This window comes from Capra hircus, chromosome 10, assembly GCF_001704415.2.
Source record: "Capra hircus breed San Clemente chromosome 10, ASM170441v1, whole genome shotgun sequence".
Lineage (NCBI taxonomy): Eukaryota > Metazoa > Chordata > Mammalia > Artiodactyla > Bovidae > Capra > Capra hircus.
In genome coordinates, this window is record NC_030817.1 from 35,321,163 (window position 1) to 35,340,085 (window position 18,923).

Genomic DNA, 18,923 nt, shown 5'->3' on the forward strand with positions numbered 1-18,923 from the left:
AGGCAGTGGCACCCCATTCCAGTACTCTTGCCTGGAAAATCCCATGGGTGGAGGAGCCTGGCAGGATGCAGTCCATGGGGTCACTAAGAGTCAGACACGACTGAGCGACTTCACTTTGACTTTTCACTTTCATGCATTGGAGAAGGAAATGGCAACCCACTCCAGTGTTCTTGCCTGGAGAATCCCAAGGATGGGGGAGCCTGGCAGGCTGCCGTCTCTGGGGTCGCAGAGTCAGACACGACTGAAGTGACTTAGTAGCATAGTGAAGGGGGCTTCACTAGGCTATTACAACTTGTTTCTAAGGTATATTTAAAATGAGAAAAAGAAAAGCTATAGTAGTAGTAAAGCCTGTTATAAATCTGGGGAAGTAGTTCCTGTGTGTTTCCCTCATTGCAGGCAGATACATGGATAGGACTTTTCAAAGGAGGGCAATTAGACATTTCTTGACCACTAGCTTGAGCATTCACTCAAGAGGGATCTCTTAAAAGGCTTCTCTTTCCTGGCTCTCATGCCGAGGTAGCCTGTGCTGATGGAGAGCTGTTTGCCATAAAGCTAGTAGGAGAGCTGCTCTTCACTCCAGGTGTTAGTAGATGAGGAGTAAATTGTCCTCCTGAAAGGGAACCAATTTTCTTCAATATACACTGAGTGTTAATATTCATCTTTATATTTGCCAAATTTATTGGCAAAAGTTACATTGTTTTAAATGTAATTTAAATTTTTATTTACTAGTGAGACTAACTTTTCATAAGGATATAAACTGTCTACTGTATCTTTTGCCCAATATTCTATGGAGATATTTACCTTTTGGTATTTAAGTATTTTTGCCATTTTGGACTATAAGTATTTCTCCCATATTAATGTTAGTGATATTTTGGGGTTTTTTAAATACACAATTTAATTTTTGTGTGTATGGTTAGTCTATCCAATCTCTTTATGGCTTCAATGTTTGGCTTCACGCATAGGAAGGCATTCCCCACGTGTAAGTATTGACCTCCATATGTTTTTCTTGTTTCTTTCAAGTCTTGCTTTGTATTGAAGAGAGGAAATTAATGTTTTGATTCACCTAGAGCCTTCTCTGGATGAAGGAAATGTTCTGTATCTGTGCTGTCCAGTGTGGTAGCCTCTCATCACATGTGGCTCATGAGAACTTGAAATATGGCTAATACCACAGAGAAATTGACACTTTTATTTTGTTTTAAAATTAATACAAATTTAAATAGCCACATGTAACTGGTGGCCACCATTACCTGTGTCCAGGTAAGTTTCCGGACTTTCTCTTCTGTTGATCTGTGTAGAAGTCTCCATTTTGAAGTCATTTTTGGACAACTCTGCAAAGATGTTCATTTCAGCATTGTTTAAAATGGGAGCAGAGGGAACAAATATCTAGGAAGATAGTTTTGATTCAATCAGAAAATAAAATTATTTAGCCACATATAGTATTATTAATAGCCACATATTGAGGTTAAGTTTTGGATCGAGAGTTGTGAAAGCTTGGTTAGTATAAGGGATATCACAATTATCTTCAAAAAATGTATCCCAGTGTAGTTTCTTCAGTTGTAATAACCAGAGTTTGCTGAGTGAGGGATACCTTGTTTGCACAGAGAAGTGAAGAGGGGCTAAACTTATCAGTGGTAATCACCACTGGTGTTGAAATTTCAAGGTTCTTAACCTAGTTTCAAGTGTTTGTACAAGAACATATATGTAAACTTTAACTGTTAGTTGTTTGAATGGGAATTTCTGTGTGATACAAGAAACTATAGGGCTATGAAAATTCTTGAAATTTGACTTTATAAAGGTTAGCACTGTAGGAAATGTAGTGGGTCAGTTAGGTGAAATATGTTTTTTAAAAATGGGAACCACTTATTTCACTTCTGCTATGGGGACATGGCCCTGCTAGGGACATTTCAGGAGTTGGAAATGGATGAAGAGAATCAGCATAGAGTGAGGTGATGTGAAAATTGGACTATGGGGTGAGAGATCTAGAATAGAAAGAGACTCTACCAGTCTCTTTGGTCCAGGCAAGTAAATTCAATCTGGCTTTTCTTTAATGTGCTTTCTGATTTTCATCTTAAAGATAGGGGTAAGCCATAACAGAGGGTAGAATTCGTAGGTTTTACTCACCAGGTGTTGTCCCTGTTTAGCAACCCCTGCTGCTCATTGTTTTTATTTTGGTAGTGACCATAGTGACCACTGAAAAAGCCCCAAATCTCGGGATTTCACATTCTCTGCCATAGATTTAAGGACAGAGCTGGACAAATGGTTAGAAAAACATAGCCACAGAGTTGGGTGAATTTATGTCTTTCTCATTTTGAGCATGAGTTGAATGACAGTTGTATAAGAAAGCCTAAGCAAAACTGGACAGATTTTGAGGTATGACTCTTTTTATAAGTATATAAGTTGCCCCATAAAGATCCAAGTCCTGATATCCTACCTGTACCACTCAGACGGCCCATATCTTACTTTTTCTCGTGTTGACTTTTTTTGTGTGCACATGTCCTTATTTTTGCTGCTGCTTTCCTCATCTAAATGGCACGTACTTTTAGACCACATGGATGGTTCTAAACCCTTAGCACCACAGTCACTGGCGGGCTTGTTACAACATAGATTGCTGGGCCCCACCCAGAGTGTCTGCACAACTGAGGTGGGACCTAGGACTTGGCATTTCTAGCAAGTTCTCGGGTGATCCTACTGCTGCTGACCTGAAGACACCTTTCGAGAACTGGTGTAAATTGTTAATTTTATCTAATAGCTCTTAAAACAAGTAAAAGAAAATAAGACACAAATCTGTTTATGATTCAACAACTGTCCTTTGTACCAAACCCTTTTCTAGGTGCTAGGGACTGTAGTAGGGGAGGTGGGTCCTTCTCTTCAAAGTCTGCAGCTTCTTTGTATACAGTGAATGGTAAACATGGTACAAATGCTAAAAATAAAATCAGAGAAGTGTCTGAATATGGCCCAACTTGTCAGCAGTCGCAGTGATTAAGACATCTTTAATGTCTTGCCCCTCCCCAGCGAAGAGCAGTCTCGACTTGCAGCGAGAAAATACGCTCGTGTGGTGCAGAAGCTGGGCTTTCCTGCCAGATTCCTCGATTTTACAATTCAAAACATGGTTGCAAGCTGTGATGTGAGATTTCCTATCAGTCTGGAAGGTTTGGTGCTAACCCATCAGCAGTTCAGTAGGTATGATTGTATAACTTCACTTTGAGTTTACCAAAATATTAAAATTCTATTTGGATTGCGTATATGTCTTTCAGAGAAAGTGTACATTTTTCTTAAGCCACAATAAGTGAAAGGGTTAAGTTGCTATACCTAAGTCCTCATTGGTTACCATATGTGTCTAATCTTCTGAAACAGTGGTTCTCAAAACTAAATTGCATAGCAATCACCTGGACGGCTTATCAACACATTCCTGCCTGGGCTCTAGTCCGCAGAGATTCTGCTTGACTCTGCATTTCTAACAAGCTCACAGGTGATGCCATTGCAGCTGGCCAGAGTCCCACACATTGAGACTCACTAATGTATGTAGATTTCTAAAAAACAAAGTCACACCTGGCTGGGGGCGGTGGCAGGAAGAGAAAAGGTATGATACGGACTAGGTAAGTAGGAAGGGCTGACAGCCAGTGAAGGGAGAAAGGGCTGGAGAGAAGATTTTTAAATAATATTATAATGATAAAGAATGGCCGTAGCATACTTTACGAAGGCAATCCTATCTAGCTTTTTGTCCTGTGGAGTTTGTTCGAGGGTTCTTTCCCTGTGTGTGGCTGTAGCCCCCACCACAGCTTCTTTCATGGATTCACATTTCTTGGGGAGTATCTCTAGCCTGCTTGGCCTCTTCAAACGAAACTTCCCCACTCAATAGCAAGTGCTCCTCCTCCAGCTGCTTCTGCGCTTCTCACAGCCTGCTCAGGCCCTCAGAGAGTGGTGATGGAGGGTGACTGACAAGCACTAAGTCCCACCACCCCTTAGGCCAGCGCACTTGAACTGGCTTAGAATCACAGATGCTCTTAAATTCTTGTGATCTAACTTGAACTGAAGTCCTTTCACTCTGCTTTTCCTTCCCTTTGCCTTTAAGCAATCATTCTGCTTAATAATAGAGAGGGATCATAGAGATGTGTGTTCTTTAATGTTTGTTAACTCTCCATTGACATATGACCTAAACAGAAGTTAAAAACTGCCTTGTTTTCCCCTAACTTTCAAAAAAATTTTGTTCATTCTGTGATTTAGCTTTTATGATACTCTTTAAGCAATATCTGGAGAAGGCGATGGCACCCCACTCCAGTACTCTTGCCTGGAAAATCCCATGGACAGAGCCTGGAAGGCTGCGGTGCACAGGGTCGCTGATGGTCGGGCACGACTGAGCTACTTCACTTTCACTTTTCACTTTCCTGCACTGGAGAAGGAAATGGCAACCCACTCCAGTGTTCTTGCCTGGAGAATCCCAGGGACGGGGGAGGCTGGCGGGCTGCCGTCTATGGGGTTGCACAGAGTCAGACACGACTGAAAAGACTTAGCAAGCAATATCTTGCTCTTGATTGTATTTTCATTTTTTCCTCTGCCTCAATTTTTTCAGCATATGTTTATTAAGTGCCTATGAGGTACCCTTTGAGTTCACTGAGAAGCACCCCGTGCAAGATGTATTGCTTCATTATGTGTCCTTTTCTTCCTTCAATCTTAGAATGCCTCATAGATTCATAGTAAAACCTTCATTTTTAAGAGTCTCTGAACACATACTCTATTAATCTTCCAGATCCTCAACCTTGGACCTCTTGTCGATCTTTCTCTGAGCCAGTTTTTAATGAACATGTGAAAGATGTCTGCCCAATTTTGAGGTACATGTCTGTATTAGTCTTGGCATTCCCCTTTCTGGCCCTTTAGGGCTCTGAAATGATGTGTGCAGTTCCCCCAAATTTCATTTCTGTTTCACCAAGATTGTCTTCTTTGTAGGTCAGATTTAAATCTGGGGTGGGAGTGCCCCCTTGTCAGTTCTTCTACCTCTGAAAAATGAAGTTGCAGAAGGGCAAGATGAGAATTTGTCTGATGCTGTGCTTTTAGTCACTTGGAGTGGGTCCATCACTGTTTTTCCCTCCTCATAAGCCAGTTTTATGATCTCATTCATCTTTTTTAAAAATTTGGCCAGATACTCTCACAGATACCTCTTTCTAGTCTCATTTTTGCCTCCCCCAACATGCCCTCCATCCTTATCGTATGGATTACAACTTCAGTGTGTGTATTTGTGACACTGGGGCATTAAAACCTCTTTCTCAGCAGATTTCTCTCTTTAAAATGAAGACTTTATTTAATTGCCTGTAGCCCTGTGGGGAACCATGGCAACATATTACTTACGATTGTCAAGTCAAGTTTGCTTTATGTTAAAACCTCATTTAATTCCCCTGATTCTACAAATATGTATATCAGCATCTGATAATATGTATCTCACTTGTTACTGGGCACCTTCTCCATCAGTCTTTCTATTCCATAATTGTTTTCCATTTTCCCTGAGCAATTTTTTCCCCTTCCATTCAGTTTTTATTGGGTTGGCCCAAAAGTTTGTTCCATCTCATGGGAAAATCCAAATGAAATTTTTGGCCAACCCAATAAATCAAAGTTATCTTAAATATTTCTTAAATGAGTAGAATCTAGGTGGCTGCTGTGTAGTAGATGCTATGGGGCTAGTGGCAATCAGTGCAGCCATGGGCCCTTGCCGTTATGGAACCACTATTTAAAAGGGAAAACAGAGAAACCAAAGACAGTAATGAAATGTAACTATGAAGGTGTAACTGCGAAGGTGAACACCTCTTGGAGTGTTTTGGTAGCATCAATTAGGATACTTAATGTAACTGGGGAAGGGCTGAAGATATGGAAGACTTAAGGGAAGTGACATTTAAACTGAGATTTGAATGAGCTGGTTTGATCCAAGAGATCGGCAGCTATTTGTTGTTTTCAATCTTCATGAAATGTTCTCCATCTCTAACCAAAACCTCTTTTCCTTCTGTCTCAGCCTTCTTTTGAAATGAAGTAGAGAGTAAATAAAATGAAGTAAATCTCTAGTTGGGAGTTCATCATGCTAGTACCTTAAAATCATGGTTCTGAAGCCAAAGACAGTTCACCGTGATTTACATACCAAAGACTTTTTTTGTATATATACGTATGTATCTGTTTTTTATTGAGGTACAGTTGATTTACAATATTAGTTTCAGATGTACCACATAGTGATTCAAATTTTTATAGATTATACATTTAATATTATTATAAAATACTGGCTATATTCCCTGTAGTGTGTAATATATCCATGTAGCTTATTTTTTTTTACATTATAGCAATTGGCACCTCTCAATCCCTTCTTACTTCTTCTCCCTTCCCTCTCTCCCCACTGGTAACCAATAGTTCATTCTCTGTATCTGTGATTCTGTTTTTTTGTTACATTCACTAGTTTGATGTATTTTTTAAATTCCACATATAAATGACATCATACAGTATTTGTCTTTGACTTATTTCACCTAGCATAATACCCTCCAAGTCCATACATGTTGTTGCAAATAGCAAAATTTTATTCATTTTTGTGGCTGGGTAGTATTCCACTGTGTATATATATCACATCATCTTTATCCATCCGTTGATGGACACTTACATTGATGCCATATCTTGCCTATTATAAATAATGCTTCTGTGAACTTTGGGGTGTATGTAACTTTCTGAATGTTTTTATTTTCTTTGGATATATACCCAGGAGTGGAACTGCTGAATCATATGGTAGTTTTATTTCTAATTTTTTAGAACGTATCTATTTATTTGACTGCATTGGGCACAAAAGAAAGAAAGGAACAGAAAAGACCTACAAAAATTGTGGCATGCAGGCTCTTCTCTGCATCACTTGGGATCTCTCATGCAGCCCATGGACTCTCGAGTTGTACCATTTGGCCCCAGTAGTTGCTGCTCACTGGTTTAATTGCTCTGCACCATGTAGGACCTTAGTTCCCTGACTGGAGATCGAACCCTCTTCCCCTGCATTGCAAGACAGATATTTAACCACTGAACCACCAGGAAAGTCCCTAGTCAATTTATGATTTAAGGTAATTATTGATATGTTCTTACTGGGGCTTCCCTGGTGGCTCAGATGGTAAAGAGTCTGCCTGCAATGCAGGAGATCTGGGTTCAGTCCCTGGATTAGGGAAATCCCCTGGAGAAGGAAATGGAAACCCACTCCAGTATTCTTGCCTGGAAAATCCCATGGTTGGAGGAGCCTGATATGTTACAGTCCATGGGGTTGCAAAGAGTTGGACACGCCTGAGCAACTTCACTTTCACCTTCATGTTCTTACTGCCATTTTGTTCATTTCTTGGGGGTTATTTTTGTAGGTCTTTTCTGTTCCTTTCTTCCTTTTGTTCTCTTCCCTTCTGATTTGATGACTATCCTTAATGTTATGTTTGGATTTCTTTCTCTCTTTATTTTTAATTTTATTTTTAGCTGTGCTGGGTCTTCATTACTATGTGCAGGCTTTATGTAGTTGTGACAATCTGGAAGCTATTCTCTAGTTGCAATGTGCATGCTTCTCATTGCCGTGGCTTCTGTTGTTGCAGAGCAGCGGTTCTAGGGCACGAGTTCAGTAGTCATGGTACACGGGATTAGTTGCTCAAGGCCTGTGGGAACATCCCAGACCAGGGGTCAAACCTGTGTTCCTTGCATTAGAAGGCAGATTCCCAGCCACTGGACCACCAGGAAAGTCCTTTCTTTTTGTGTGTTATGTATTATTAGATTGTTGGTCTGTGGCTACCATAAATGAGGTTCATATATAGCAATCTGTGTGTGTGTGTGTGTGTGTGGGTGTGTATACACATAATTAAGTGGTTGATCTCTTAAGTTCAAAGGCATTTTAAGAACCCTGAATATTTACTCCCCCCCATGATTACTGTTTTTGATACCATTCTTTTTCTTTTTTGAATTCCCTAATTGCTTATTGTAGATATAGATGATTTTACTACTTTTGTCTTTTAACTTTCCTCTAGCTTTGTTATTTACTACCTTTACTGTGCATTGTTGGCCTTTACCTGAGCTTTTTCCTTCTCTAATTTTCACGTTTCTAGTTGTGGCTTTTTCTTTTTCACTTAGATGGGTCCCTTTAACATTTTTTTTAACGTTGGTTTGGTGGTGCTGATTTCTCAGCTTTTGCTTGTCTGTACAATTTTTGCTCTGTCCATCAAATCTGAATGGCAGCCTTGCTTGGTAGTGTATTCTTGGTTGTAGGTTTTTCCCTTTCATCATTTTGAATACATTGTGCAAATCCCTTCTGGCCTTCAGGATTTCTGCTGAAAAGTCAGCTGTGATAGCCTTACCATAGTTCCCTTGTATGTAACTTGTTGGCTTTCCCTTGCTGCCTTTGATAGTCTGTCTTTATCTTTAATTTTTTCCATCTTAATTACAATGTGTCCTGGTGAAGTCCTCCTTGGGTGGATGCTGTTTGGAGCTCTCTGTGCCTCCTGGACCTGGATGTGTGCTTCCTTTCCCAGGTTAGGGACATTTCCAGGTATTTACATACCAAAGACTTTTATTTGCTCTTTTCCCTTTTAGTGTCTTCAGATTTGGTTGGAAAATCAAATGAAGACATTTCTTCTCTGCCCTTAGTCTTCACTCTCTTGGCTGGAACTTCATAGTTCCCATAGAAGTTTTTCAGGGCTCCGGCTAGTACCATTGTCTCCCCAGTGTCGGGAAGTGGCTTGTGGGCAGAAGTCCTGACAGGCTTTCTGCAGGAAAATAGAGTGATGTCCCAGGAAGACATGTCTACACATAACGACCTCCATATACTTCAGATGGGTACCCTCACCACCGTCATGCATCTTTCTGGTGCCAGTAAGAGGTCATAGCCACTGCAGAATGGAATGAAGTTTTTCTGTGTATCTGGATCCACTCTTTAAGAGCAAAAACTTTTTTTTTTTCTGCTGCACCACTGCGCTGGATCATGGAAAAAGCAAGAGAGTTCCAGAAAAACATCTATTTCTGCTTTATTGACTATGCCAAAGCCTTTGGCTGTGTGGATCACAATAAACTGGAAAATTCTGAAAGAAATGGGAATACCAGACCACCTGATCTGCCTCTTAAGAAATCTGTATGCAGGTCAGGGAGCAACAGTTAGAACTGGACTTGGAACAACAGACTGGTTCCAAATAGCAAAAGGAGTGCGTCAAGGCTATATATAGTCACCCTGCTTATTTAACTTCTATGCAGAGTACATCATGAGAAACGCTGGACTGGAAGAAACACAAGCTGGAATCAAGATTGCCAAGAGAAATATCAATAATCTCAGATACGCAGATGACACCACCCTTATGGCAGAAAGTGAAGAGGAGCTAAAAAGCCTCTTGATGAAAGTGAAAGAGGAGAGCGAAAAAGTTGGCCTAAAGCTCAACATTCAGAAAACGAAGATCATGGCATCTGGTCCCATCACTTCATGGCAAATAGATAGGGAAACAGTAGAAACAGTGTCAGACTTTATTTTTTTGGGCTCCAGAATCACTGCAGATGGTGATTGCAGCCATGAAATTAAAAGACGCTTACTCCTTGGAAGAAAAATTATGACCAACCTAGATAGCATATTCAAAAGCAGAGACATTACTTTGCCGACTAAGGTCCATCTAGTCAAGGCTATGGTTTTTCCTGTGGTCATGTATGGATGTGAGAGTTGGACTGTGAAGAAGGCTGAGTGCCAAAGAATTGCTCCCTTTGAACTGTGGTGTTGGAGAAGACTCTTGAAAGTCCCTTGGACTGCAAGGAGATCCAACCAGTCCATTCTGAAGGAGATCAACCCTGGGATTTCTTTGGAAGGAATGATGCTAAAGCTGAAACTCCAGTACTTTGGCCACCTCATGCGAACAGTTGACTCATTGGAAAAAACTCTGATGCTGGGAGGGATTGAGGGCAGGAGGAGAAGGGGACGACCGAGGATGAGATGGCTGGATGGAATCACAGACTCTACAGACGTGAGTCTGAGTGAACTCTGGGAGATGGTGATGGACAGGGAGGCCTGGTGTGCTGCAATTCATGGGGTCGCAAAGAGTCAGACACGACTGAGCGACTGAACTGAACTGAACACAGCTTGAGGGATCTTATTTCCCCAACCAGGAATTGAACCTGTGCCCTCAGTAGTGAAAGTGCAGAGTCCTAACCACTGGACCACTAGGAAATTCCCTATGTATATTATAGTGTTCAATTTCCTAGATTTTTTTCTTTCTTTTCTATCCCCATTAGCCATTGTTTTGAGAATAGTTTTATTTCATCAACATCCTCTTAACTACTGACATCTTTTTTGTAGGCTCCTCAAGCCTTTCTAGGAAGGAGTGAGATACTATTTATAGGAGCAAATTCTGAATTTGTAAAACTTGATATGATTTAGTATACAGTATCTGTCCAAAGTATTCTAGTAACATTTTTAGGTTCTATCTGCTAAAAATGTTAACTTTCAGTTCAGTTCAGTTCAGTTGCTCAGTCGTGTCTGACTCTTTGCGACCCCATGAATCCTAGCATGCCAGGCCTCCCTGTCCATCACCATCTCCCGGAATTCACTCAGACTCATGTCCATCAGTTCCGTGATGCCATCCAGCCATCTCATCCTCAGTCATCCCCTTTTCTTCCTGCCCCCAATCCCTCCCAGCATCAGAGTTTTTTCCAATGAGTCAACTGTTCGCATGAGGTGGCCAAAGTACTGGAGTTTCAGCTTTAGCATCATTCCTTCCAAAGAAATCTCAGGACTGATCTCCTTCAGAATGGACTGGTTGGATCTCCTTGCAGTCCAAGGGACTCAAGAGTCTTCTCCAACACCACAGTTCAAAGGGAGCAATTCTTTGGCACTCAGCCTTCTTCACAGTCCAACTCTCACATCCATACATGACCACAGGAAAAACCATAGCCTTGACTAGATGGACCTTAGTCGGCAAAGTAATGTCTCTGCTTTTGAATATACTATCTAGGTTGGTCATAATTTTTCTTCCAAGGAGTAAGCGTCTTTTAAGTTCATGGCTGCAATCACCATCTGCAGTGATTCTGGAGCCCAAAAATATAAAGTCTGACACTGTTTCCACTGTTTCCCCATCTATTTCCCATGAAGTGATGGGACCAGATGCCATGATCTTCGTTTTATGAATGTTGAGCTTTAGGCCAACTTTTTCACTCTCCTCTTTCACTTTCATCAAGAGGCTTTTTAGTTCCTCTTCACTTTCTGCCATAAGGGTGGTGTCATCTGCATATCTGAGGTTATTGATATTTCTCCTGGCAATCTTGATTCCAGCTTGTGTTTCTTCCAGTCCAGCGTTTCTCATGATGTACTCTGCATAGAAGTTAAATAAGCAGGGTGACAATATACAGCCTTGACGCACTCCTTTTCCTATTTGGAACCAGTCTGTTGTTCCAAGTCCAGTTCTAACTGTTGCTTCCTGACCTGCATATAGGTTTCTCAAGAGGCAGGTCAGGTGGTCTGGTATTCCCATCTCTTTCAGAATTTTCCATAGTTTATTGTGATCCACACAGTCAAAGGCTTTAGCAGTTTATAAATATATCCATAATGTGCTCATTATTGTGGAACTGGAAATTTTTGAAAATGTGTTTATGTATTGCTATTGATAGACTTTTTTTGAAAGATAGAGAACATTTAACTAAGATGATCTTAATATATTAAATATGATGCTCTAAATTTCCTTAATTTCTAAAAGCTTAGGATGTCTGGACTTGGAAAAATATTATGACTAAAAATGAATTCTGTCACTGACTGCCACAGAAATTACCTAGGACAATCAAGACTACTTTTGTCAAGATGGCCAAAAGGTTTTTGGTAAAATGGCTTTTGAAAACTGCTTTTGTGTGCTGGATCTCAAATATTATGAGAAAGTAGTTGAACAGTGCTATTTTTAAAATTCTTTCTTTTATATCTTAACAGTTATGAACCTGAACTGTTTCCTGGCCTTATTTATAGAATGGTGAAACCACGAATTGTGTTGCTTATCTTTGTATCTGGAAAAGTTGTGTTGACAGGTAAGTTCTGAGATTCTGACTCTCTTAAAATTCAATAGCTTTGCGTATGCTTTGCTTATGCTTTGTTTTATCTTTTAAATAACTTTATTCACTGTCATACAGCAATTCTTGGTATTATAGAATACCCAGAAAAAAATGAAAAGCAAAATGAAAGATGACATCATACGTTGGCCCCTATAGTTAAACAACATAACTTTTTCCATGTTTTTATGTCATTTTGATATATATAAAATGAATATGTTATGTGTCTATGTGTCTGTCCAGTTGCTCAGTTGTGTCCAGCTCTCAGTCGTGACCCCATGAACTGTAGCCCACCAGGCTTCTCTGTCCATGGAATTTTCCAGGCAAGAATACTGAAGTTTATAGCTATTTCCTACTCAAGAGATACTCATCTTTACATCCTACCTTTTTAATAACTATTATAACATATGTAGCTTAACTCACTGTTACAAATTCTTAATGAAGACTTTCAATGTCTGAACAATGTTCCTACAAAGGGGTCAACAAATCTTTTTCTGCAAAGAGCTAAATACTAAATGTTTTAGGTTTTGTGGGCAGTAGAGTCTCTGTCACAACTGAGCCTTGTTTTATTGTGAAAGTAGCTGTGAACACCACTTAAGAAAAAGGCTCTGAAGTGTGAATTTAATGTAATTCATTTAATTTACACATATCAACTAATTTTCTTCTTTTTTCCCCCCCAAACATTTTAGTATAAAAATCATTCTCAGTTCACAGGCTATATAGAATCAGGTAGCAGACTAGGTTTGACCAGCACACCTAAGTTTCCCAACCTCTGTTCTAACATGTTACTGCATCAAACTGATTCTCCCATTGTCAGGTTATGCTTTTTCTTTGTTTGCTGCTTATTAATGGGACAAAAGTTTGGCTATTTTTATGTGTAGAGAGTCATTTATTAGTGTAAATGCTCAGAAGTGAAGTTGCTCAGTCATGTCTGACTCTTTGCGACCCCATGGACTGTAGCCTACCAGGCTCTGGGTCCATGGGATTTTTCAGGCAAGAATACTGGAGTGGGCTGCCATTTCCTTCTCCAGGGAATCTTCCCAACTCAGGGATCAAACCCAAGTCTCCTGCATTGCAGACAGACGCTTTACCGTCTGAGCCACTAGGGAAGACCTATGCTCAGAAGGGGAATATTTGTCTAAAGACAGACCATTTTAAAGCTTCCTAGTACAAATTATTTTATGAAATTGTTTTGAAAAGGGTTATACAATGCAGTTTTTCTATAGCATACATTGCTGCCAGCAATGTATCTGAGTATCTTTTGCAAACTGTCAGCAACATTCAAAACAATAATTTACAGAATAAAACTCTAACTGTGCAAGTGAAAGGGATCCCACTGGTCATCAGGAATAGAAATTGATCGCTTTTCAGCATAGTAAATAGCATTTCATCTTTTTAAAATAGCGTGTATGTAACTTACTGCTTTTTCCCTACTTTTCCCCCCTCTAAGGGTTTGTATGAGTTCACCGTAGTATTGAAAATAATTACTCTCCCTTTTATTTGTGATTTTGTTCAGTTTGACTTATTTTTACGTAAAGGTTTTTTTAAATTCTTGAGGTAAATGGTTGAGGCTCTTTTCCACACCACTCTACTGAAGTGTGCTGGTTTTGCCTTATTTTGTCTGACTTTTTACACAATTTACTCTCTGGGACCAGTATGAATTCCCGGTTCATATGGCATGAGCCAAATTGACTATTCCCCACCCCCAAATAGCTGGCCAGCCAACCTAAAACTACATATCCTTCATTATTAATTTCTGATGACTTCTTTTTGGCCTTTATTTTAAAATGTGGGTCTGGTCTCCAGTTCCACCTTTGCTCCTGAATTATACTATGATAATCCTACTGTATTTTTACTATATTGTGGTTAATCCTGCTGCTGCTGCTAAGTCACTTCAGTTGTGTCCGACTCTGTGTGACCCCATAGACAGCAGCCCACCAGGCTCCCCCATCCCTGGGATTCTCCAGGCAAGAACACTGGAGTGGGTTGCCATTTCCTTCGCCAATGCATGAAAGTGAAAAGTGAAAGTGAAGTAGCTCAGTTGTGTCCGACTCTTTGCGACCCCATGGACCGCAGCCTACCAGGCTCCTCCGTCCATGGGATTTTCCAGGCAAGAGTACTGGAGTGGGGTGCCATCGCCTTCTCTGGTGTTAATCCTAGTGAGCTCTATATCTGATAGGCTAGTTTCCCATTGTTGCTTCTCTTGTATTAGCTCCCCTCAAATATTTATTCTTCCAAATAAACTTTAAAATTTAATAATATCTTGCCTCATCTAAAGCCAGTTGAGATTTCTGCATTAGCGGAATTAGTTTGAGAAACATCGATAAAGTTATTACTCAGCATCCAAAAACATGGAGTGTCTGTTATTAAATCTTTAGAATGCCCAGTAAGTGTTACAGTTTTTCTTTCAGAAATAATGTGTCTTCAAAATGGGGAAAGCTTGTTTAGAATTCAAGAACCTTTTGAATACAACAATGCAACAATTGCTCAGATGCAACCAGTTTAGTGTCTGGAATAATTAAGACCTCCTAGTAATTGACAATGGCACCCCACTCCAGTACTCTTGCCTGGAAAATCCCATGGGCGGAGGAGCCTGGTAGGCTGCAGTCCATGGGGTCGCAAAGAGTCGGACACGACTGAGCGACTTCGTTTTCACTTTTCACTTTCATGCATTGGAGAAGGAAATGGCAACCCACTCCAGTGTTCTTGCCTGGAGAATCCCACGGATAGGGGGAGCCTGGTGGGCTGCCGTCTATGGGGTCACACAGAGTCGGACACAGCTGACGCGACTTAGCAGCAGCAGTAATTGACAGTTTCCCTCTATATGTCCTGAAGAAAGGGGAAAAAGCCTGCCAAGTACATTGAATAGTGTAGATACTGCAGGCAAATACATGCCCTCCTCCAGAGAAAAAACAATTTTAAGACCTTTGAATGGATGTTTTCATCTATGTGTTATGTATCGTTAGGAATCTATCTTCTTTACAAGTACAAATTGCTAAGTACAGGCTAAGTTCCTATTATAGGTATACAAGAACAAGTTTCTTCAAATATCCATAATTCAGACCAACTTTCTTAGTTATCCCAAATAAAAAGGAAAAAGATATACTTTCATGTGCACATTTGCTAGTGAAGTCGCTCAGTCGTGTCCGACTCTTTGCGACCCCGTGGACTGTAGCCTACCAGGCTCCCCCATCCATGGAATTCCCCAGGCAAGAATACTGGAATGGGTTGCCATTTCCTTCTCCAGGGGATCTTCCCAACCCAGGGATTGAACCCAGGTCTCCCGCATCGCAGGCAGACACTAACCTCTGAGCCACCGGGAAAAGTTTCAAATTACAAAAGTAAAGGAATGTCAACACAGGGTACTGAAGACTATACAATACGCTTCCCTGAAAATTTGTCAATGTGTTCAGCTCAAAGAACAGGCATAGCTAGTTGTAAAACTGTCTTAGTCCCTTGAGGTGCCAAAGCTGCAATCAGCAGGTCCAAAGCTACAACTGAATGAATGGATAGTTAAATGAGCTGAGAACAAAGAGGACCTACTTTCCTACTTTGTCCTTCATCATGGTCCCAGAAAGCAAACAGCAAAGGGACCTTAACACAACTTTTTCAAGTCTGTGCTGCTTTTCTATGGCTAATATGACATTTAGGACCCATGCTTTCTCTCAGACCATGGTAAAATGAATCATCTAGCTAGGATCTGCTGGAACAATATACAGTGACAGCGTATATGTCAATTTTCACTTCCAAGATGAGACATAATAAAGCCATGTTAGGTACTCATATACCAGGCATTATGATAAGTAAGGGCTTTTATGTGGATTCTAGTTAACTCTGTGGGCTTCCCTGGAGGCTCAGTGGTAAAGAATTCGCCTGCAATGCAGGGGATGCAGGTTCGATCCCAGGGTTGGGAAGATACCCAGGAGAAGGAAATGGCAACCCACTCTAGTATTCTTGCTTGGGAAATCCCATGAACAGAGGTGCCTGGCGGGCGAACAGTCCATGCGGCTACAAGAGAGTCAGACATGATTTAGTGACCAGACAACAACAGTTAATTCTGTGAGGTTGTGCTTAATATCTCAGTCTCCTCACCTGTAAAATGAGGACAACGGAGAGCTTAAGTAACATTAACAATGTCAAACAGCTGTTCATGCTGCACATGCCTGGCTTCAGAACCCACCATCTTCATGTACGTACACTATCCTCCAGCTCTTTAGATGTCTATGAATACACCTGTGTGGTCTTTTGGACACTTTCCTCCTAATACTCCTTGTCACCTAAGGAATGGCAATACTCTTAGTGGTGAGAGGCAGCAGGTGTGGTGGCTAAGAGGCTAAGCTCTGGAAGCCAGTCATCTAGTTTTAATCCAAGCTTTACCATCTATTGGCTACGTTGACCTTGGATGAGTTTGCACTCCACCTTGATTTCTATATATGTAAAAGACAGGTGCCCATAGAAACTACCTGCTAAGTGTTATGAGGCTTAAAAACAAGACCTGACATATGGTAAACACAGTATAGTGTTAGTTTTTATTACCTCTGTGAAAGCCCACTCTTCTTGTGTTTTCCCCAGCACTGAAAAAGATGAACTGTTGCTCTCATGTCTTGCCCAGATGATAGGAATATGAAGTTTAAAGAGGCTTTAGTAAAATGCTTTTTATACTTATTTCCTTCTGGCATAAAGGATGCAGAATCTGGGTCTTTGTTACGGAGGGTCACTCTCAATCAGCTGGTTGTCAGTGGTTCTTGGAAATGAGCTGGTCAGAGGACACCATAAAAATGGCAAGACTTAATAGTGAGTGAGCCAGACAGAGAACAGGATGTCTCTGTTGACCATTTCTGGTTATTTACCACTAAGAGTGACTCAGTATATACTGCAAAATGTATACCTTGAGAAGTTAAAGACTGTTTATTTTTCCCCCAGTTTGTAAGACTTTCATTTATGTGTATACACATATGGTATCCCTTGGGAAAATAAGATGTGTACTTGTGACTTGGTGTAAGAATAGAGTTAGAAAATCCAGGTAATCCTGGGAAGAGATATTGGGGCTGGCTAAAGGAGATCAGTCCTGGGTATACTTTAGAAGGAATGATGCTAAAGCTGAAACTCCAGTACTTTGGCCACCTCATGCAAAGAGTTGACTCATTGGAAAAGACTCTGATGCTGGGAGGGATTGGGGGCAGGAGGAGAAGGGGACGGCAGAGGATGAGATGGCTGGATGACATCACAGACTTGATGGACATGAGTTTGGGTGAACTCCAGGAGTTGGTGATGGAGAGGGAGGCCTGGCATGCTGTGATTCATGGGGTCGCAAAGAGTCGGACACAACTGAGCGACTGAACTGAACTGAACTGAAGAGGTAGGGAGGGCTCCCCAGGTGGTGCTAGTGGTAAAGAACCCACCTGCCAATGCAGGAAACATAAGAGACGTGGGTTCCATCCCTGGGTGGGGAAGATTCCTCTGGTGGAGGACATGACAACCCACTCCAGTGTTCTGGCTTGGAAATTTCTTGGACAGAGGAGCCTGGTGGGCTACAATTCATAGGGTCAAAGAGTCGGACATGACTGAAGCGAATTAGCACACATGCATGCATGCAAGGGGTATGGATGAGCTTGCAAACTCTGTTGTTAGATGATAGATATTTAATAAACTTCGGATGCCTACAAGGTACATATACTGTTTTAGGTGCTCGGGATGCGAAAGCAAATACAATGCACTCCTTATCCAGCAAAAATCCAGCCCTGGTGAAGGACACAGACAAATTACATGATACTGATTCTCACAGAACCAAATGATAAGCCATGAGTGCGTGAACCAGCCATCCCAGCATCCCTAATCCTGAAGTACATTCTTTTAGGACAGGAAAAATGGCTGAGCTCTTGTTAAATGTTACCATTGGAAAAGGACTTTTTGCAAAAATTTGTTCATGCAGTCCTTATAGTCACCCTATAAGAAGACTGTTGTCCTTGTTTATAGGTGAGGAAATAGAAGCTCAGAAGTTAAACGATCTGCCTGTGGTTTCAGACTAAGTGGGAGTTGCTTGCATTTGAGCCCATGTGGTTTGATCTCAAGCCAGTAGCCACTGCTTTCTTCAGTGCACTAGCCACAGAATTTCTATCTCATTTACCACAGTTAGCAAAGGTGTTCATCCCCCACATTGGTGTCATCATAACTTGAAGGAATGATCTGGCGAAAGTGAAAGCTGCTCAGTCATGTCTGACTCTTTCCAACCCCATGGACTGTAGCCTGCCAGGCTCCTCTGTCCATAGAATTCTCTAGGCAAGAATACTGGAGTAGATAGCTGTTCCCTTCTCTAGGGGATCTTCCCAATCCATGGATCAAACCCAGGTATCCCACATTGCAGGTGAATTCTTTACTGTCTGAGCCACCAGGGAAGTCCAAGAATACTGGAGTGGATAGCTGTTCCTTCTCCAGGGGATCTTCCCAACCCAGGAATAAAAGCAGGGTCTCCTTCATTGCAGGAGATGGAAGTAAAGTCTGATGCTGTAAAAAACAATATTTCATAGGAACCTGGAATGTTAGGTCCATGAATCAAGGTAAATTGGAAGTGGTCAAACAGAAGATGGCAAGAGTGAACATTGACATTTTAGGAATCAGTGAACTAAAATAGACTGGCATGGGCAAATTTAACTCAGATGACCATTATATCTACTACTGTGGGCAAGAATCCCTTAGAAAAAATGAAGTAGCCCTCATAGTCAACAAAAGAGTCCAAAATGCAGTTCTTGGGTGTAAGCTCAAAAACAACAAAATGATCTATGTTCATTTCCAAAGCAAACCATTCAATATCATAGTAATCCAAGTCCATGCCCTGACCTATAATGCTGAAGAAGCTGAAGTTGAATGGTTCTATGAAGATCTACAAG

General features: G+C 41.0%; 1 protein-coding gene across 1 annotated transcript in view; it reads left to right on the forward strand.

Annotated features, from left to right (window-relative positions):
- TBPL2 (TATA-box binding protein like 2) overlaps window positions 1–18,923 on the forward strand; it is a 45,115-nt gene that overhangs the window by 19,904 nt on the left and 6,288 nt on the right. The window contains exons 7-8 of the mRNA XM_005685928.2: window positions 3,013–3,180; window positions 11,921–12,015. Of these exons, the coding sequence (XP_005685985.2) occupies window positions 3,013–3,180; window positions 11,921–12,015 (263 nt within the window). The remainder of the gene's footprint in view (window positions 1–3,012; window positions 3,181–11,920; window positions 12,016–18,923) is intronic.